The sequence below is a fragment of the Nicrophorus vespilloides genome, unplaced genomic scaffold (assembly GCF_001412225.1).
Source record: "Nicrophorus vespilloides isolate i.1.1-1 unplaced genomic scaffold, Nicve_v1.0, whole genome shotgun sequence".
NCBI classification, from domain to species: domain Eukaryota; kingdom Metazoa; phylum Arthropoda; class Insecta; order Coleoptera; family Silphidae; genus Nicrophorus; species Nicrophorus vespilloides.
This window is the reverse complement of record NW_017097328.1, coordinates 25,995-47,189: the sequence shown is the minus strand read 5'-3', so window position 1 is coordinate 47,189 and position 21,195 is coordinate 25,995. Positions and strand designations below refer to the sequence as shown.

The following is a 21,195-nucleotide window of genomic DNA, read 5'->3' as shown; positions in this document are numbered from 1 at the left end:
TTTTTTTTATATATAATAAAATTAAAAGATAATTTCAATTTAAAATGTTTTTATTTGCGAATATTCCTATATAACAATTGATAACTTGCTCTACATCCAGATTATCCTCGTTTGCTGTGGTGTATGATCCATCCAATCTAAAGCAAAAACATTAATTAATAGTAATTTAAATGTATTGAGTAAATGATTAGTTACCTTCATCGTAGTAATTTTCCATTGCTCGAACAAAGAAGAATCAGGTGAAGGAAATTTTCTATCATTAGTATATCATCGCCGCTTTTACTATCGCACCCTGGGACGCAACAATAATAAACCATAGCAACAAACAACGTACATTAAATCAATTGTACTTAGACACACATAAATATATATATGTAAAGAATAATTGTAGACATGTTCCTTACTTGCTTTTTTCCTCACAACGGCGAAATAGAAATGGCGAAAACAGACAAAAGATTTTAATATTCATAAAAAGTTTTATTACCGAAAAGTAAACATTTGAAACAGTACCGATTGGTTCCGAATTCAACCGATTTCGTACGAAAAATCTTCTTCTTCCCTCCCTCCAATACCAACTGATTTTTTGTAAAAAAAAAAGATTACAATTATGCCGTATCCCGTGAACCCCCCCTGCCCTGGTCAAGCAGTCGCGGTCACAAATGTAAATAGTGCGAAAACTTTAAAGCAATAAAAACTATTTGAAAGAATAAAGTAAATACAGGCAAAAAGGATGCGAAACTTTTAACTAGACGTTTCGTCCACCAATTTGTAGTTTTAAAAGCTAAAAATACCCATATACCCATATCACCAAATTGTTTTTATGTTATTTAAAAAAAAAACCTAACCGAAACTTGACCTAGACCACTGGATATGAAAATACCCATGTAACAAAATTGTTTGTATATATTTTTAAACATAAAACTTTAGGGCAACTTCACCTAACCTAACATTTTCTCGGACCTATGCGACCTATGGTACTAGAGTGAATAAGAAAATAAATACGTCTTTAAATTATTGAGATGTATTTCTAAAATAAAACCAAAATCAATACATGCAAACCAAAAAGAGACATTGAGATAACGTGTAGTTATCTCTCTTTCGCACCCACTGAAATACCAAAACTACTCGTTAGTGGAGTTACCAGTTTCCTAGTGCAATGTACTAAGGAACGCCACAGCAGTGGCTATATACAACAGATTTCTCATATGACTTGGTCCCCTTGGTTGCTAGTTTACTCCAGCGCTAAATATTCACATGTGAATTCCCGTCTCCACGGGAATTCATACACGATTACTGTCCCGATTAAACGAAGTAAATTTTTGTTATATCATCGGTTTTCTTTCCGTTCTTTGGGATCTGTCCTTAATAAGCGGCTGTCCCGATTAACCGATGTCCTAATTAAGCATCTAGTATTAGACTCTTAATGAGTATTTTAGATTTGGAGAGATAATTAGATTTAGAAAATTTGCATTATCGCCTGTAACATAATATTGAAACGAAGGTGACATGTTCCAATCTTATGATACTAAAAAATACAAGGGCTGTGATTATATTACTTTTTATATGAAAAACGGGTTTTCCAATTACTAAAAGTTAATTAAAATGGATACTACAAAGGTATTTACATGGTACATTATTTAATCATTCCTCTAGTAACAACACCTGATGGCGGTTCAAGGCTTTTAGAAACATTCAAGCCATCTTGAGCTGCTCTAGCCTGAGCAATATCTGTCAAAGCTTTGAATGATTGAGGTTCCCAGCATGCTAAATCTGCCAAAGTTTTTCTATTCAACATCACACCACTTCTAGAAAGTGATTCCTTAAATAAAGGATAAGTAACTCCATGTTGTTCACATCCAGAAAGAATCCTTTGCTCCCATAACTGAAAATATCCATTCATAAATAATTAACATATATTAATAAACAAAAAAACAAAACCTACATTAGCCATGTCCACCTTCTTCAGTTTTCTGCCCTTAGTGGCATATACTAAAGCCCTATGAACATATCTGATTGTGATACTATAACAATTGCGTTTTCTTCCTTGGAAATGCTAAAAGTCAAAACATATTAAATAATATTAATTTTGCATTAATGATAATACTGACAGCTGCTAATTTGAAAATCTTTCGCTTCCTCCAGAACTCATCTGGTCCTCGACTTCTTATAAAATTAACTGCAGTAGTGAAAACCATTTTATTTAATTTTAGAGAACCTAGAAAAAATATCTAGGTTACGTTAAAATACTTTTTGGTGTCACTATTCCAAGATACCAACAAAAAGAAGTGAAAAGCTTATATAATTTTATATTTTACAAATTGAGATAATTTCTATTTGATATTATATTACAATAAAATATAATACAATATTAATTACTTTTCTTATTTAACTATTTTATATATAATATTTGCTTGAACATGTTGTAGCTAGCTTCGTGGTACACCTAATCATTTTGGAACTGTTGGAACTTCAGATCTGATCAGGACCAGAAAATCAGAGAACAGTCAAAAATGGCGTCTGTGCATATGACATGTAGACCATTGTTTATACTTAAATGAAATTATAATTATTGTTTACATTTATATCTTAAGTTAATAAAATATAAATAATTTAATTATTGATATGGAGGTTCTGCCAGGTATAAATTAAGAATTTAAGCATCTCTCAAGATACAAAATCTTTGTTAAATTTACACACTTCTTCCTGTGTTTAAAGGTTTTTGTATTTTTAGAAAGATGGGTATGAATCACATATTTTTAGCACTCTAGCCTATATCTAAATATCTTATATTTATTTTTTGTTCTTTTTCTTTATTTACCTTCTGAATACTATGCACTTACAATGTTTTGCTTTTTTGATTGATTTGCAATGTTTACTTTATGAGCACACTGTTTATAAACTAAATTTTGTTTATACTGAGTTTTAATAATACACATATCAAATGCTGATGAATGCAATATGGCTTCATTTAAACAACAATAAAAATGTTTAAAGACCATTTCATATATTTTATTTATTTGTAGAGGGTGTCAGTGCACCCCTGAAAAAGGGCCCTGGCCTATATGAGTTTCTTGTGGAAGCCCAACTGCAGCATTACTTTAATAGCTTTAAGTAAGTATTTTCTTATATTTTGTTATGTACTTTTATAGATGATTTTTTTTAGGAATAATTTGAAGGTAACACATCCTTCACAATTAAAGTTCACAACGGAGGGTGACTTATCAGAATTAGGCATGTCTAAACCAGAGATGAGGAGGCTGAGAAAATATTATGAGAAACACTTTCCAAATAATTACCTCTCAAAGTTTAAAAAACTGTTATCAGTACGTAAACAGGAATCAATAGGCACAGATCCAGTATCTTTAAATAATGACAATGCTCCAGTTGGTAGAGCTACAAGAGTTCCTAGCAAACATATCATACCTGCTGCAAATATAACTGTAAACAAGGAATTGGGTATGGGTGAATTTGGTGTTGTTCAGCAAGGTGTTTGGTGCAATGAGGGAGAACGGATTCAAGTATATTTAACATTATTCTATTTTTGTTTGTATACTTTTAATACTAATACATTTGTAGGTTGCTATTAAGTGTTTAGCTCGTGAAAGAATGCAAACAAATACAATTGAGTTTTTGAAAGAAGCAGCTATTATGCACTCAATTGATCATCATCATATAGTACGTTTTTTCGGAGTCGTATTAGATACAGGCTCATTAATGCTTGTAACAGAGTTGGCTCCTTTAAGGTCTTTGTTGGAGTGTTTGAAAGAGCCTTCATTGCGAACAAGTTTTCCAGTACTAACATTGTGCGATTTTGCTGTTCAAATTTGTGATGGAATGCAGTATCTGGAATCAAAGAGATTAATACATCGTGATTTGGCAGCTAGGAATATTTTGGTATTTTCAAAGAACAAGGTTAAAATATCTGATTTTGGGCTAAGCAGAGCATTGGGACAAGGAAAAGATTATTACAAGACTAATTTTAATGTAAATTTGAAACTTCCAATAGCTTGGTGCGCCCCAGAATGCATAAGTTATTTGAGATTTACTACAGCCACCGATGTCTGGGCGTTTGGTGTCACATTGTGGGAAATGTTTTCCTATGGATTTCAACCATGGGCTGCTCTAACAGGACAACAGATTTTGGAATCTATTGACGAGCCTAATTTTCAAAGGCTGGAACAGCCTGACTGCTGTCCTCAAGATCACTACGCTCTGATGTTGGATTGCTGGAGGCACGAGGCCAGCAGTAGGCCTAGATTTATAGATATTTCAACGCGATTGATTGATTGTAGACCTGAACAAGTACAAACCAAAGTTGGTGGATCCGGCGACGGTCCACATTTATTACATTATAGAATTGGTGATGTAATTACGGTTTTGGATAAAGTGTAAGGTTATATATTGCATAATTTATATTAATATTTAACAGATTATTTACATTAGATCATATCGGCCTTATTGGAAAGGCGTGGCCTCCAGCGGGAAGGCGGGACTTTTTGATCCAATCAATGTTGTCGCTTATTTGGGAAGTGATTTACCAAGTTCAAATTTCTTACGCACAGACGCAACACGCACATCAGCACGACGTAAATTACGCAGTGAGATGATTAGTGCTCCTCAGGGTGATTTTAAGCACACTGGTCATGTAGGTTTGGATGGAGCTTACTTTGGAGATATCAGCTTTTTAGGTGGAGCTAAAGTTGATGTATGCATCAGAACAGTAAAAACTTTGTACAATTTTATTAAAATATTTTTTTGTTTTATTAGTATGGTGGAATTCCAACACAGGTAGTGGCACCATACAGACCACATGAAGACTTGGAAATTGCACCACTGCTCGAAGGCGACCGAATTTTGCCACCGCCGGCACCAGCTCCAGATCACGAATATCATGAAATCAGTGACGATGAAAATAATCATAGTCCTTCACTCGATTTAGGACCATCTTTGATGGCCGAGATGCAGATGGTTTTCAAAACATTAGGACAACCACTACAGCCACCTCCTTCCCCCGCCGATCACGAGACTACGAACAAAACTAATGAAATGCGTGAGCGCAATAAACCTCGTAAGCAGGTTGTTAATGTGAAGCCCATCTCGGCCCAAGATCAAAAAACTTTGGATACAGCTATTGCGTTAGCTAATGAAATAACTACACGATCTATGAGTGCTCCAGCACCAACGACGCCATCGTCCCCAACTAAGAGAAAATTTAGTTTTCGTTTTCCTTCTGTCACTGACCATCATCATGAAAAGATTGTCGAAAGGCGTAATTTTTCTGAAGAGGCTCAGTCCACACCTGATCTTCAGGTAAGGTTTATTTGAATATTTCGATTTATTAAAAATACTAACTTTTACCATTTTCTGAATCCCTTCATTTTTCCCGCTTCTATTTATTTAATTTTTTGTTATTAACCAATTAGCATCGTCTGCGTTGTTCATTAACATCACTTGACGAGTTCTCGCAAAATAACATACGTCTACCTCTATGGGATAAAGCATCGGCAGAATTTTGTTTCGCCAAATCTCGCGAATTGCTTACGAAACCTTTTTTTTCTCATCATCATCATCATCATTATCAAAAGGCCCCACATAATTCGTGTAGAGATTTAAATACTTCAGTGATGAGTTCAAACAATGCTTATTCTGAAGCTTCTGCGGGTAATATAGCTCTAAGGGAATATCCTCGGAGAAATTTAGAATCGCGTTTTCAACAGTTATCACTTGACGGTGGGGGAGATTTTTATCCTTCACAAATATACCGTGACCGTACTCTTACTAAATCAGAAAGTATGGCAAGAAAAACTTATAAAAATGATAATAAATTTAATCGATTCGAGAGAAACGGTAGTTTCCTGCATGACATACGACCACCCCCTCCGTCTCCTTTCAATAGCAGAAACGGCGCTGACGGTATATTTTTAAATGAGTACTATGATCAAGCTTACACGCCTATTGAAACTTATGATAATGTGTTTGTATATGATAATAGCTTTCCAAATGAGACGCCAACATTTGCTGAGACTACCCGCCCAAGGGCGATGAGTTATTCAGAGTCTCAAGAGATATTACCTAATAAGAAAAGTTCCGGAAAAAGCATTCGAGATAGAAACCGTCGTAGACAGTCATATAATCCTCAGGCATATGCACAAAGTAGTAGTAGTGAATCAGATTGCACTAGCCTGGGCTCCGTTGATTTAGATTGGAGGCGCAGGAAGAGGCTTAGTAGATTATCCGCTTCCAATAGTAGCATTCGTTCAGAAATGGTTATTAGATCCCGTAATTTTCTGAAGCCGGATTTAGTTGGGAAAATTTTAGGTCGTTCGCCTCCACCAAGCAATAGCATTTTAAGCGGTTTGAGTCCAACGAGTGTCGCCAGGTTGCAAAATCATAATGTTAATACCTCATCAGACTCGAGTATTTAAGAATATATTATAAATAGGAAATGCCATAATATATAATCATACATTCGTCATATACAAAAAAATCTATATCGGTTCTGAATGTAGAAAATTATGTTTCTGACAATGCTATAATTTTGTATCGATGAAGTCTAGTAATCATCGGTTGAATCGTAGTGGCTTCTCATAGTAGGGTGCTCTTAAAATATCTTCGAATATATCGAAAATTATATATCCTCTCAATTTGAATGGAAGAAAAATGTAAACTGTCCGCCCATTTTGATACATAAATAAGTTTAGGAATTTAATAAACCATACCTATTATATATAATCATACTACCATGTGATATTTTATATTCATTGTAATCTTAACAAAAACCAATATATAATCGGATATGAACGTATATTTTGTTCAGTTTTGCTATTTGTGATGATGCTAAAATGAAAGTTACTGAACACAGGGTATTTTTTGCTTTCATATAAATATATAAAATTATCAGGAATTAAATAATGCGATTAAAATAGCTTGTTCGGAAAGTTCGTATTACTATTTATATTAATAATATGTATTAGAGCCTATTCCTGAAATTCATAAATACATAATTACTGCACTAGTCATCAGGATGACCCAAGTCTGAATGGTAATATATTACTATTATATAAATTTATGATATTATGAACTTTTTAAAATGAGCTTGTAAAATATATTTAATATACTATCGTAAGGGAATCATCTTTTTTCAAATGAGTTGATTATAACAATTATTTTAATAATTTATTTAACATATTGAATTTTGCTAAAAATTTATAGAAACATTAGTTTTGGTATTAGCTGCAAGTGAATAATTATTTTGGTCTAAATTTGTTTTTTAACATTCGGCGATGGAACGCATTTAACGCAATTTGAAAGTACATGATTTTTTTTTGTTTCATTTTAATTTATTTTATTTTTCGTTACTTCCTAAACCCAAAAAAAATATTTTCTTTTTAGTCCAAAGTAACTGAACAAGCCCAGTTAGCATACGAAAGTTTAGTTGAGAAACCCGAACCAGGACTACCACAGGTAATGAAGAAATATTATTCAATATTATTTGATAAGGAAGTTTGTTATCTTCATTTCAGTTTCCAGGGTTAAATCCCTTGCGCCTATTACGGTCGGGCCAATTGCCCACCATGAAACCTAGGTCGAGGACGTCTACTTTACCCAATACACATTATAAAGACAGAACTAATAATAATCATGATCTTGAAGGCCAAAAGCGATCTGGTTAATATTTCGATTTAGTGTTTTTTTTTTGTATATCAATTATGTTTTAGAATCAGCATTAGAAATATCGGCGTTAAAAGTAGTCGAATCAATAAAACCCGAGGTTACTTCACCTCCAGTTGAACATTTTGAAAGAGTGGTTGATGAGAATCCTATACCGTTACCACCGCGTGATCGAAATAAACCTCTTCTCACTTCGAAACCTCGGCATACCAGGAAACATCCCCTGATTATTCCTCCCTTGAGTTTACAAGGTACTTTGAATAAATTTTCTACTGGCTCTCCACCCGTGGCTCAGCATCCGGAATCTTTTACTGTTGGTGAATCATTCATAGGTGTTAGCGAAACTCATGTTGAGCCGGTTTACAGCAACCATACTCGCGATTTCGATACTGAATCTATACATTTCGAACAACAGATCGAATCAGAGTTGGCTGCACTAGATGATATCGCAGTAGCAGATCTGGATTGCGTGGACGCGATCGGTGACTCTGTAAGTGCCATGAACAATGGCTCCAGTAAACTGCAATCTCATCATGTTAGTTGCGAAGAACTTTTGGAGTTCGCCGATACAAAACCTAGTTCAAGAGCTAGAGGTTTTGATTCCGACGAAGTCAGGATCATGTCTAAGGTTTTGGGATCAGATGTAAGTTTTCTATATAATACTCTGATTTAGCCATGAAGTTGTATTTCCTTTGTAGATAGATACAGAGCAATGCATACAATCTCTCGAATTTACTAATTGGAATGTTCTTAATGCTATTAAGCTCTATAAATTGCAAAAGATTGTGATAGGGGCCCAGCTGAATGTTTGTAATGATGCTTTGGAGGTTGCTAGCTGGGATGTGAGCAAGGCTGCCCAATGGCTTTTAAACCAGGATAGCGAAGTGCAAGTTTAGAAAAACACCTACACATACCAATATAAAATGATACTTAAAAAATAGGTATTTAGTATGTTTGTACTCTCAAAGTCAAAAAAGATGTTTATTAATATTTGCTTTAATTAATTATTAATGGTCATAAAAAAAATATTATTTTTCACTTGTTTCCTTACTTTCTAATGCTGAACAAAAGAAATTTGTGGAGTAAACAAATGTAGCTCATCTTTATCCATTTATCTCTTTTTTCTATCTTTATTTTAATCTTGCCTCTTTACCTTCTTTATTATCTTTATTTATTTTGTATATGAATTCAAATTTTATATCAACTGAAAAAAAAATTAAAAATATAATTCACAGAAAATATATTATTTATTATTATTGTTAATCCCCGTATTCAAAGCTTTATTAAGAGATTTTATAACTGTTGATGGTCTACTTTCTCTTTTTTCGAAAATATAGGAATGACAACTCGTAAAGATTTGGTAAGGTGTGGTGATACTTGAACATGATGTGCGAGAGCCAAGCGCACAAACATCGTAAGTTGTCCTGATTTACTGCGGCTACTAACGCTCCCTTGGTTGTCGTGTGCTGATGAGAATCCACCAAAGTCACCTGGAAATGTTGAACATCATGAGTATTTAATTGGACACTGGACTCGAATAAATATGTACAGTTCCTTGTATGTCATTGATTATAAAAAGTACACTTCTTGAATCCGATATTAGAACTATATATAGATCTGCGTGTTTCCTACTATGCGCCGACTTTTTCCATTCATTCCAATGCGCATTTAAATTCACGTGAAGTGTGTTGATCAATGATTGCATATACAGCACGCTTTTCTAGAATGAAATATTGCAATTATATTACGTATTTTCATCTTTAAAAGTTAATATAGTAAACCCATTCTTTGATGCCGCTCACTTTCTTGCCAGAAAACCGAATTGCCTCTGGTATAGTTAAATTAATGTTTTCCAGGGACCCCTTGTCCTTCAATACAGCATGAATCTCATTTCCATATAGCATGGCTCTTCCCAGTGCTCGGATCACATAGTAATTAATTTGTTTGTTAGGGCCAAAGCACTGAAGTTTTAATTAAATTATTTAATATCGTATTTCATATATATAGTAGATTTTTAATGACTAATAATTTTATGTTCGTCTTCCATATATCTTGATCTTAGGTTATATTGATAAATTCACATATTGCTCATGTAAATGCTTTAATATATTAACATAGTAATTATAATTGTAAAACAAATATAAATTCTAGATAAATGTTAATTTTCTACTGCAAAGGGCTATGAATCTTAGATATTTTCATCAAACATTTTATGAATATTGTGATGTTTTCTGCATGTGTAGTTTCAAACAAAAAAGTACAAACATATTTTATAAGGTCAGAATGACCTTCTTAATATTACATTCATTTTCTGATTTAATTCATATATGTACTTATTATTTATATAATATTTACTTTTTATATAATATGATATATGTATATAATTTAATACTAACATTGTATAAAATAATCAATAAAAAATGTATTAACAGTATAATTTTTCATGATTTACAAATAAATTAACAATTTAACTTTAATGGATTCTACCAATCTTATAAATATTTTGCATAAACTTATTATAAAATATATATAATTCATGAGTTAGATGATTTGGTTAGTTACGAATATATATATATATACATTGTTGTTTCAAAATATGATGGAAACAACTACTTACTTGCACGTTTTCCCGATTACAGATTGCTGCTACTAGAAGCACAATAAGAGTACATGCATTGCTGCCGCACACTTTATTTTCAAAGTTGTACCTCGATTGAGAGAAATCAATTTCAAACCAGGTGACACGAAGTTTATCCTGACAGATCGTCTCGCTGTCGTATCTGGGAAAAAATGGTAGCACCTCTGTCGACTCTTCGTATTCTTCAGTAATATCCATCGGTTATTAGTATTTATTGATTTTAATTATTTTTATGGCTTTTGCCTTTTACGTTATGGAATTTAGATGATAAAAATGAACATGTTGTAGACCTAATTAATGACATATATTGACAGTTTCGGTGAAAATGTATTCGTTATTAACATAATAATCATTTGCAATTGTCCGCCAGGTCTTCAATGTACTTGGTCGTGTTGTCGAGTATTTCTTGGACATCTGTGAATTTCCTAACGACACTCTTGTCGACCGTTATTGAGAGTCTAAGGTACGACCCGTAGGTTATGATAGCAACGTGAATTCCTAAATTTAAATTGCGATTAATAAAATTATAATTAATGAAATATATCCAAAAAACTCACCAGTTCCTGTGCTGTTTGGAGGGAAATTTAAATTATCTATGACTTTGCCGTCATCGTTGAATAACGAGAATTCGGGACCTCCTGGTAAATTGCTGATGCCCATTGTTATCGATGGGATTTTCTTCAAGTAGTCTGTCACAGGAGCAGGTAGCATTGGTATGAGGAATTTGATGAACCAATAATTTAGCTAAAATATTTAATATTGTTGCACGTTGCTTACATTGTAATTTAATATACTTACTTGACAATCTATGGTCTTCTGTATTGTTTCGTATTCTTTTTGGACCAATTTGATTCGTGTAACAATGGGATTTTTAACACTGTCTACACTTATGGGCAATTGGATGGCAACAGCGCCAAATTCATTAACAAATTCAGTTCTCATTTTTCCCCATTGAAAAGTGCACGGTTTTGGTAATACAACAAGACCTGCTAATATTGTATCAGGAATTTTTTCATTACTCTAAAAAAAAATTATTCAAAATACTTTTTATTGAATGACACTCTCCATACCTTTGCCAAGTGTTCATGAAGGCTACTTGTTAAGCAAGCAGTAATGGTACTAGCGAAAGAAGTACCATAGTATTTCCTAATTTTCTTTACTTTCAACAGAATTTCTGAATTTAACTTTGTGGTCCACACAAAGTGCTTGTCTTCTAATAAGTTGTAACCTCTTAACGAGTTATGATCTCTAAGGCTGAACATATTATTTTTAATGGTTGTAGTTTGCGTGGCCAGTTTCAAGTCTATCATATTTTCAATTATTTTATCTTTCATTGATTTTTCGATTGCAGGCAATTCGTTATCAATGAAAGTTGTGTAAAAAGCGTTTATAAACGAAATTCCATCACACAGAGAATGATGCATTCTAAACAAGATCGGATAAACATTCGACGAGTTGTATACATCTTCGGCCATCGGCTGCTGTCCAACTGACACTTCGAACATGCCCATATCATTTCCAGGCATTACCAATTTATCTTCGATAGATATAATTTCAGCAAAAGCCGAACTACTTAATTGTGTACATTCACCTTTGATCATTGGCCTTACCAATTCTTCAACATTAAAATCTCGTTTCAAGTAGAAATCTAGACCCATGAATCTATGCCTGGTAAAAGATATTTTCTCGTGTGTTCCATGCAGAACGTTGTTTATTCTTTCGCGCAAGTCTTCCAGCAATTCCGATGGGGACTTTTTGTATTCTACAAAAAGCACGGAATTTATGAGACATCTGTATTCACGATTGCAGAAACTATCTATTCCCGGCATAATGTAACGATACTTCTTATCATATTTCATATATAAAATGAAACTAATTAAGTATTTGTACATACAAAGTATTAATACGACGGGGATCGCAACGAGAAGAGCGGCGAGTGTCAGTAGCACGTTGATTATTACAAATGGCATGTCTTGGTTCTTCGATAATTTAAAATCATTTTGCAATTTGTGCTGAAAAATATATAAACTATAATGTACACATAATAAGTTTACAAATAAAGTTTTAAACATCAGCATATATTCGAAAAGAACAAGTTAAGAAAATATTTGAACAAAGGAAGAAATACTCGATTAACATTTGTTTGTTTTATTTATGTTTACAATAAATGTTACTTTACTTCTCAATGAAAGTGTATCATACTTTCATAAAAATCTAATGTTGATTTAATAATTCCTTAAAAAAAAAACCCTTGCCTAACCTTGTAAAAAGAAGAACCACATATGTGTTACGTATAACCGTTATTGTTTATATTATGTTAGCCCTTATTATTTTATGCATGTTTATGTATGTAAGTCATTAAGACTTAGAACAAATACCACTATTGTTAATCACTATGTTGTGCACAAACTCAAAGGTCCCATCAATAATGACCTCTAATATGTAATATCCTAATCACTTAATTATTAGAGAAAGTTAGGTACTATCTTCCCTTACCAAATATTGTACTCCCACTATGCTAATTCAATACTATATAACAGGATGTTTATGTAATACAAGGGAGTCCTAAAGAGTCAGTGTTAAAGTGATAGTCCTAGCTAGTCGGTAGTCCAAGATAGTTTTAGTCTTAGTGGAGAGTCCTCCTGAGTCCTAGTTAGACTCATAAAAACCTAGTAACAAATCTAGAAACTGGAATCTAGATATAGAAGTTATTAATCTTATAGAGAATAAAAAAGTTTATTATCATAAAAACTCCAACTTCACCTCTAGCATTCCTTAAAAACTCCACAACGACATAACTACGAGATATTCCACAGTGTCCAGAAATATTTGAATCCCGGGACACGACATATGTATTTAAAATATTTTTTTTATTATTTTATAAAGCAATTTATCTACAAGCAAATCACAGAAAGAAAAACAGATAATATGCTCTAGATAAATAAAACAAAGAGTGTCTGCTGAAATAGTGTCAATAGATACTAACTAAATTGAAGGAGGAGAGACGGAGGAAGAAGAGCATTTTTATCCTATTCAATATATTAATTTCTTGAAATTATATCAATTAAAAAGATGAGATTATTTGGATATATTTTAAGCTTGAGGAATCTATCTTGATTCTGTAGCCGAAGATTTTATTAGGTGTTGGCTATTTAGGTGACACATTTTGGTAAGGTTAGGGAGGGATGCAAGTTTAAATAAGAAAGGCCCTATTCAACGATGATGTATATTTTTAATATTTTTATGTTTATATAAAAGAATATGATATGCAAATCAGAAGCTCAATGTATTTTGTGGAAATATCAGAATTATGAGAAAATTCACCAATGTTTTTTAATAAATTTATTATCCAGAATCTGCCACATGCTGGCAACCAGTAAATAGTTTTGGAACTGTACAAAATATAAACACTGAGCGGAATAGTTTCCCATTGAAAACTTTCCAAATTACCTAATATAATATAAATAAAAATTAATTTTAACAATAAAATGAAATAACTAAAAACGTTGTTCTAATTTTAAAATTTATAAGGGACATCATGGGTGTTATATCATTTTAATCTATGGAGGGTTTCACTATTATCTAATAAATTAATTGCTAGAGTATTGGGATGCTTTTCAAATCAGTTTTGATATCGCTGACTAAACTTAGTAGAATGGGAATTTAACAAAAATAGTCGACGAGGATTACGAGATTTTTTTTAATAGCAAGTTATTGATGGTTTAGTTTTTGATGGTCATGTATGAAGAAGAAAGAGAATTTATTAAAATATTTTCTTTGATACGTACCTTAACAAGAGCATACGTAAAAATAGGCAATTTGATGAAATCCATTATCTGAAACAGACTATAAATATATTGTTACAACACATGATTTTTTGTAATGATACACAACTAATAGCCGTAATGGTTCGTTCATTGTAGTTTGTATATATATAGCCTGATAAAACTACAATTTTATTTTTTTTTAATGTCAATTTTTTTTACCCTTAATTAATATGAATTATAGTTCTACTATAACGGCAATATTATAATTTATACTTACCGAAAAAAAATAACTAGAAGATTTGTTAATGCATTTACCGAGAAATTTAAAATGAGGATACCAGGAATTCTCATGAAATTATACAAATTGTAAAAAAAATAAGTAAATAGTATACAAGTAAAGTAAATAATTTTATATAAATAGATTAGAAAAAAACAACAAAAAATATGAATTTATGTGTCCATTTATGATTTCAATAATTTGCCCCGCGTCCTTAAGCAATTAAGTGTGGAGATTATGAAATCAATATTTATCAAAAGCGAAATATAATGTTGCTTACATTTTCAATATTACTCATTGCATTACTAAAGTTTACATAATTGTATATTTTTTCTATATAATACAGATGTTTATGTTTCAAACGTTCTGTATTTCAAATAAGTTAAAAAAATAGTTTTTTATATTATATTAAAGAGTTTCTATAGATAATATAATAAACTATCATTTTCGTAGTGTTGGGGATTTTTGTGTAAGAAGGAAATGAAGAAATTTATTTTGCCACCAAAAACAACGTATTCGCATTTTATGTTCAATATAGATGGTAAAGAAAAACCACAGGCAATTGAGTTAGACACCAAAATGACACCATAAAATCTATTACTAACTGATCTTTTGTATTTAAATTAATGCAGTCAAGCCGTAAATTCCCCATGCAGTAAATTCTTCGATTTGTACGGTTTCAAACAGGATATTGGTGAAACCAATTACCCGTACTATACGAGGTATTGCTTTATTTCAAATATAAAAGTTTAAAAATATATTCTCGTACTTCATAATACATTGCGTTAACCATAAGACCTTGAAAATCTTTCTTACGACATCATGCACAAAAAATGTGGAAACTGGAGTTACCAAATAATTAATTAAAAAAATAAATGTTATTAATTTTAATTCACTTGCTCATTACACAAAATAGAAACATAACAATAATTAAATAAGAAATGGTAGTTGAATAAGAAACGGTAGTTGAATACATTTCACAGAACATTGATTTAGCTGCATACAATAATATTAGTATTTTATATAAACATTTAAATTATCAATTATTATATATGAATAGCAAAAATATGTTTAACTTACCTTTTCTTGTAGATCAATCAGTGAATAACAATTTATATAGCGACAAGTAAATGCGATATGTTTTAATTGAAAATACGAAAGACAAATATTCGTTATTGCATGGCCACGGGACGCGAACAGACTGTCGTATTAATTCATTGTTCGATACAAAGTTTCGGCGGTGGTTTCACAACAATTTGATACCGATTTCGGGATACCTTGGTCGAATTTGTCGATCGCCTTCTGGGGCATACGTGTTAATATATATATCTTGGGCAGGTTTTCCTTCGGAGCCACAAAATAAAATACACAAATTACTTGCGTCATAACATGCCTTGATCTTTTATGCTGACAAGGTATTACCAATATTTATTCATTTAATGTATAACATATATTTTTAAAAAGTACACTCACAATCAATAGTATATAATTAAGTACAAATGTTAATCACTGCAAAAGAGGAATATTTCAAGTGACAATATAAACAGATGGTCAAAAACAACGTAATTTCTCACAGTACTAAGTGCCATTATATAACATTTCCATAAAATATAACACTATTTTTTTTTAACAATAAATAGTGATGAAAATAGATAATAAAAAATTTAATAACTACAAGAAGAATATTTTCAAAACTTAAATGGCTGTAGGTTGTAGAAAAAATAATAACTCGGTACAGTTTTTTTTTGGATTGTTGATTATCGGGTAAAATAAGATAGAGATAAAAAAAAATAAATTTCTTTACAAAATTAACTATATTATTTTCGATTTTATTTCTTAATTTTAACCTTGTTACATAAATATAAAAAAAGAAAATACCAATATTCTGGGACCCTGCCATTTTAAAACATTACAAAAAGAGAAAATTATTTTAGTACATTTTACATTAAAAAATATATATAATGAGCGATATTTTCATTCAAAAATGAAATATATTTACTTGTATATTAAAAACAAAAAATTATTCGTCTTAAATCAAGAAATTCTCTATTCTTTATCGAATTCTTCTACTTTAGTATGACTATTATTTAATTATATATAATCAGTAAATTTTAATGACATTGTTTTGCGCTCATTCTTTGGTTATTCTAATATTATTTTATTAACTCTATACTTAACTCACATACTTTAGTTTTAAAATTAATTTAATTTGTTTCTATCTACAGTTAATATTTCTTGCAGATTCAAATTGGATGTTTCTTGTAGATTCAATAATTGGGCATTACGTAGCAATACAATAGTTTACATATTGATTTATGTAAAAAAAAATATTATACATATAAAAACTAATGAAAATTATTATTTTTTGGTTGATTATTTAATAAATTAGTACCATTTAGTATAGCAACAAATTTATTATATCAAATAAGTTATCATTAGTGGGAGCAAAATCCCGGGAAATTATAATCTCGGGAACTGAATATTAACATTGAGAATAGTGGAAATATACAAATAATAAAACAAACGACGAATTTTATTTTTTAAATCAATCATTTCATCCATCGTTAAACCCTACCCCCGGTTTATACAAATACAGACTTAAAAAAACCGCTTTTCGAATCTCAACTTTTCTGCAATATCGGATTTAACCGGTTTTTGAATTTTCACGAAAAAAAAAATACAACTTATTTTTTAATGTTTTTTTTTTTAACAACTGAGCATGTTGTGTATTTGTGGATGGTATAAGTGCAAAGTGCTCAAAGTGAAGGATGATTTAATCCATGTTAACGGCAGATTAGTATTTACAATTTTATTATTTAGCTTATGTCTCCTATACATTATATTTTATATACTTTAATAATAATGTTAATGGTTGGACAAAACAAAATGATTATTAAATATTATTTTATATCTTATTTTTTCTCATAAAAAACTTATTTCAAGGAGGAAATAATATCTACGGACTTATTGATCAAACAGAGCTGGATTTTAGAGCAGTATTAATTAATCTAAATTTCTAAATTCGTTCTTCTGTTTGTACTCCAATCTCCAATCACATGATTTTCTTCTTCGCCGATTTTTTTCATCACTGCAGTCATCTTCTATTGAATGATTTAGGTACCAGCTTGATAATATCTGTCCATGGGCTTAATGATCTCACATTTTTAAGCTAATGACTTTGTCTTTATTTTTGAAAATTCTTTTATAAAGATATATGTGTAAATATCAAACAGTTTCGACTGTTCAAATGAATTGAAAGAAGTACTATCTGTTTTGTTGCATTTGTTTCTTTTGTCGTTTTTTATTAAATAATTGTGATGTCTACATTGAAAAGTATTTGTAAGTATTTTGTTTATTTTAATACGGAATTTAACATACATAAAACTAAAAACCATGATAAAGTGTGGTAAGATAAGTATATTTTGAAATTTTTCAAATTCCCCCGTCTTACGAACAAATTCGACTTACGAACAACTCTTTGGAACAGAACTAGTTCGTATGTCGGGAGATACTTCTATTACTTTTTCATATATTTATCAAAATTTATTTACGTTTAGAACATATTTTTAATAAAAAAAATAAGTGGAATAAGAAAGTGAACAGTAAACATTTATTGTATAACTTCATACAAAGAGCTATTGATCATAATTTATTACGTATATCTAGTTAATAATGGTGCAGAAAAAGAAATGACACAAATTAACAATATTTTGAAACCAATTGTAACATATTGTATGATGATATAAGTGGCTAATTATTTTCAACAAACATTTTAGATTTTTATAATAAAAAAATAACAGATGATGTCAAGATAATTAGTATATTATCTGACCAAAGAACTATTTATTTTTATTACTTATCGAATACGGCGACTAATGGTTAAGTCACCCTACCCACGAACTAGTGGGCGCAGGTTCAAATCCTGGTCAAGCCAGGCCCTTCGTGAGTCCTCTCGGTGCTTGCAGCAAAAGGGCCATCGTTAATCACATATGGACAGTCAAATGAATGAGGTTCAGCACATGGACCATCAGCCAAGTCGATGGAAAATGACAGTGTTAAGGATAGCAGTAGATACACAGTGAAAGGAAATAGTGAAATCGCAGAGCATCAATATACTACTGAAGTTAACCTACAAGACGACAGCCAACCTACAAATTAAAAATCATTATAATGGTAACTATCCACCGCTAAAGATTACCTACCTAATGTCAATCGCGATCTTAAATTAATTCAATGTTCACATTGATGAACAGATTGTGAATAAAATTACACGACATAAACAAAATACTATTATCATCATTTTGTCAGTGAAGATGTATTTATTATGTAGTTATAAACCAGGACTTTGGAATAAAAACAGTGGAAGAAGTTGTCAAAGATTTCTCTAAAAAATACACGAACAGGCTTGATTCGCATACGAACCCGTTGGTCCAAGGGCTTGATGCGCTTCAATTTCAATTATTTTCTTTCATAGTACCTACAAAATTAGCTAAATTGGAAAGAGCTGAAATTTTGAAATCTGCCGAAGCGCTTTCATTAAAATATAAAGAAGATAAAACGTTTTTCAATACAAATGATAATAGCAGTGCCTTTCTTAGATTGTTGAGGCCCCGGGTATAAATATGAATTGGGGCTCCCCAATACATAAGCGCGGGGATAATTAAAAAAAAATGTGAGAGGAGGATGATAACAAGAAATAATCTGATTTTGGGACCTCATAATTCACGGTTGACCGGTCGTAGTAATGGTTCTGAATAATGGTAACAGCTATGCTGAGAGAAGAAATTGTTAAAGTTTCAACTATAAAAGAATTCGTTGTATTATTCAGGCGACGGCGGAAAAGATCTTTCTTGAAATATAGATAATACAAAAGATTTGCGCAATTCAACAGGCGACGGACGTTTGCCCATTTATATTAATTATAAAATAATATTTTTTTTCGATTTTGTGTTTGTTTCATGAAATTTGAATTGATTTGGCAATATTCCCATTTTCTGCCAGACGATTTTGTGTTGTTGTTGTTCATGTTTTTAATCGAATAATTTATATATTTTAGGTCTAAACTAAAAAACCGGTTTCTTAGTTGGAAAAACCTGGTTTTCGAATTATATAAATTTATTTAAAAAAATGTTAGTTTTAAAAGAACGTCCACGATTCGATACATTTTAATAACAAATGGGAGCAAGCGAAAACAATCCCATCGATACTCCTATACCTTTACTCAGAATTCAAGTCCTATTATTAACTTTGTAAGTAGAATATATATTTATAATTAGTCTCAACAAAACCTTTGAATATGAGCATAGTCTAAGATGAATCTTAAATCGACCAAGTAACAAATAAAGTTATGTAAAACTAAACGAATTTCATTAAATTCCCAACAATTGAGACTCCACAACGACAACACCAGACAATATTCCACTGTGTCCAAAATTCTATACATGGGACACGACAATATGTTAATCTACTCTTCAATATACTATAATTTTAATTTGTTGTACCTATTATACTTATTGTTTATTCTGTTCTATAAAATATAATTAATATTTTATTATGACTGAAGTTTACATTTAATATTGTTTTCTTAATATACAATAAGTTAATTAATTAATTAATATTTATGTGCATTTTATAAACGTAATAATTGGTTAAATAATTATTTATTCAAAGTGATGAAAATAATTACCGATATTGCTTGACATTGCTATTTTATTAGTATTATTTAAGTGCATTTCGTAAGTGCTGATGTTTCTTTCAGTGCTTAGATCGATAATAACATCGTAGTTGGTAAATCATTATTAAGGTTAACAATGTAATGATAATATTTAATTGTACAGTCAGTTGTATATCGGTTTTCTAAATCATGCGTTATTTTCTCTTCATTTTTTGTTATTTATTTGTATATTTTTCATTCATTATTTTTTAAATAAATGTATTATTTACAATCTGCCACATGGGCAAGGAGCAAATAGTTTTGAGAATATAGAAAAATATAACAATAAGCGGAATAATTACAATATATAATATAATATAAATAAATAATAATTTTAACAATTAAAACAAATAACTAAAAACGTTCTTCTAACTTTTAAATCTCTAGGGGAGATGAAGGGTGTTATTGCTTTTTAGTCTTTCACTATTGTCTAATAAATTCATTGCTAGAGTATTGGTATGCTTTTTCTAATCTGTTTTGGTATCATCCTCTAAACATAGATATTTTACTTTTCACTGTTTTAATTTAGAGGTCATTTTGGATAACGTCGTTTGACACATATCAGGGAGCTTGCACCAGGGTACGCAGATACTTCGATTGGAAACGTTGAATAATGTCAATGTTTAAGTTGTTAGCTGTTCCCCACGGTGATAGCTGCGACCTTTTCCCAATCAACCAGTTTAATTTGGCCAAATTTATTCCTAGTTACTTCCGTTTAGTTGTTATGTGTTTTTCCATGTAAAATTTACAAAAATGTCAACAAATAAACCTAAAACTAATAAGTTTTTTTGTCATCTTTCTTTATAGCGGAATATGCTTTGTCAAATATAATTTGTGTTTACTCTAAAAGAAACGCCCAACTACTACTATAATATATAGACAAACTATGTTTGTTTTTTATATAAACAAATATAAAAAGTATAAAAAGACATTCACAAAGACCCGGATCGATACAAGTAATATAAACACATGGAGTCAGGCGAATACCGACAGTTCCTGGTGTTAGTAGTCATTCAGATGCATATTATTGTCGTTTGTGATCACATATTTTTCCAAACTTGCGGTCTGACGTATTATTTGTGATTAATTTTTGTGCAAAACTTAATAATGCTAGCAATAATTAATTTTC

At 31.0% G+C, this 21,195-nt stretch overlaps 4 protein-coding genes across 7 annotated transcripts; 1 reads left to right on the top strand and 3 right to left on the bottom strand.

Moving 5' to 3' along the window:
* Positions 1–1,542: 1,542 nt before the first annotated feature.
* On the bottom strand, positions 1,543–2,263 carry LOC108559829 (39S ribosomal protein L20, mitochondrial). Its single transcript, XM_017917186.1, has 3 exons — positions 2,109–2,263; positions 1,943–2,053; positions 1,543–1,882 (listed from the first exon to the last, which is right to left on the bottom strand). The coding sequence occupies exons 1-3, from the start codon at positions 2,193–2,195 to the stop codon at positions 1,634–1,636; spliced, it is 447 nt and encodes a 148-aa protein (XP_017772675.1). The 5' UTR covers positions 2,196–2,263; the 3' UTR covers positions 1,543–1,633.
* Positions 2,264–2,491: 228 nt separating this feature from the next.
* Positions 2,492–8,799, top strand: LOC108559841 (tyrosine-protein kinase PR2). 4 transcript variants are annotated; one of them, XM_017917205.1, is made up of 10 exons: positions 2,496–2,638; positions 3,024–3,111; positions 3,164–3,518; positions 3,577–4,388; positions 4,444–4,705; positions 4,768–5,310; positions 7,393–7,464; positions 7,524–7,668; positions 7,725–8,314; positions 8,370–8,799. In XM_017917205.1, exons 1-10 carry the CDS (start codon positions 2,623–2,625, stop codon positions 8,565–8,567), a joined length of 3,081 nt encoding a protein of 1,026 aa, XP_017772694.1. In that variant the 5' UTR covers positions 2,496–2,622; the 3' UTR covers positions 8,568–8,799. The 4 variants fall into 4 exon arrangements, with proteins under 4 accessions (XP_017772695.1, XP_017772694.1, XP_017772693.1 ...); XM_017917204.1 differs by having other exon boundaries at positions 7,719–8,314; positions 8,370–8,798; XM_017917207.1 differs by having other exon boundaries at positions 2,496–2,739; positions 7,719–8,314; positions 8,370–8,798.
* Positions 8,800–8,941: 142 nt separating this feature from the next.
* On the bottom strand, positions 8,942–10,507 carry LOC108559843. Its single transcript, XM_017917209.1, has 4 exons — positions 10,289–10,507; positions 9,453–9,632; positions 9,221–9,391; positions 8,942–9,161 (listed from the first exon to the last, which is right to left on the bottom strand). The coding sequence occupies exons 1-4, from the start codon at positions 10,505–10,507 to the stop codon at positions 8,982–8,984; spliced, it is 750 nt and encodes a 249-aa protein (XP_017772698.1). The 3' UTR covers positions 8,942–8,981.
* Positions 10,508–10,642: 135 nt separating this feature from the next.
* Positions 10,643–15,554, bottom strand: LOC108559842. The gene is made up of 6 exons (XM_017917208.1): positions 15,434–15,554; positions 14,098–14,145; positions 11,380–12,321; positions 11,108–11,329; positions 10,867–11,053; positions 10,643–10,807 (listed from the first exon to the last, which is right to left on the bottom strand). Exons 2-6 carry the CDS (start codon positions 14,140–14,142, stop codon positions 10,659–10,661), a joined length of 1,545 nt encoding a protein of 514 aa, XP_017772697.1. The 5' UTR covers positions 14,143–14,145; positions 15,434–15,554; the 3' UTR covers positions 10,643–10,658.
* Positions 15,555–21,195: the final 5,641 nt, after the last annotated feature.

Excerpts from the sequence above, each read along its gene's own strand:
- LOC108559829 (XM_017917186.1), bottom strand. The coding sequence starts at position 2,195 with ATGGTTTTCACTACTGCAGTTAATTTTATAAGAAGTCGAGGACCAGAT. Across the intron at positions 2,054-2,108 it reads AGATTTTCAAATTAGCAGCT|CATTTCCAAGGAAGAAAACG; the intron begins GTCAGTATTATC and ends TTTGACTTTTAG. Across the intron at positions 1,883-1,942 it reads AGAAGGTGGACATGGCTAAT|TTATGGGAGCAAAGGATTCT; the intron begins GTAGGTTTTGTT and ends GGATATTTTCAG.
- LOC108559841 (XM_017917204.1), top strand. Across the intron at positions 4,706-4,767 it reads TAGGTGGAGCTAAAGTTGAT|TATGGTGGAATTCCAACACA; the intron begins GTATGCATCAGA and ends TTGTTTTATTAG. Across the intron at positions 7,465-7,523 it reads CCGAACCAGGACTACCACAG|TTTCCAGGGTTAAATCCCTT; the intron begins GTAATGAAGAAA and ends TCTTCATTTCAG.
- LOC108559843 (XM_017917209.1), bottom strand. The coding sequence starts at position 10,507 with ATGGATATTACTGAAGAATACGAAGAGTCGACAGAGGTGCTACCATTT. Across the intron at positions 9,392-9,452 it reads TGAGCGGCATCAAAGAATGG|AAAAGCGTGCTGTATATGCA; the intron begins GTTTACTATATT and ends ATTTCATTCTAG. Across the intron at positions 9,162-9,220 it reads TCAATGACATACAAGGAACT|GTGACTTTGGTGGATTCTCA; the intron begins GTACATATTTAT and ends CAACATTTCCAG.
- LOC108559842 (XM_017917208.1), bottom strand. The coding sequence starts at position 14,142 with ATGGATTTCATCAAATTGCCTATTTTTACGTATGCTCTTGTTAAG. Across the intron at positions 11,054-11,107 it reads AGAAGACCATAGATTGTCAA|CTAAATTATTGGTTCATCAA; the intron begins GTAAGTATATTA and ends TAAATATTTTAG. Across the intron at positions 10,808-10,866 it reads TCCAAACAGCACAGGAACTG|GAATTCACGTTGCTATCATA; the intron begins GTGAGTTTTTTG and ends ATTTAAATTTAG.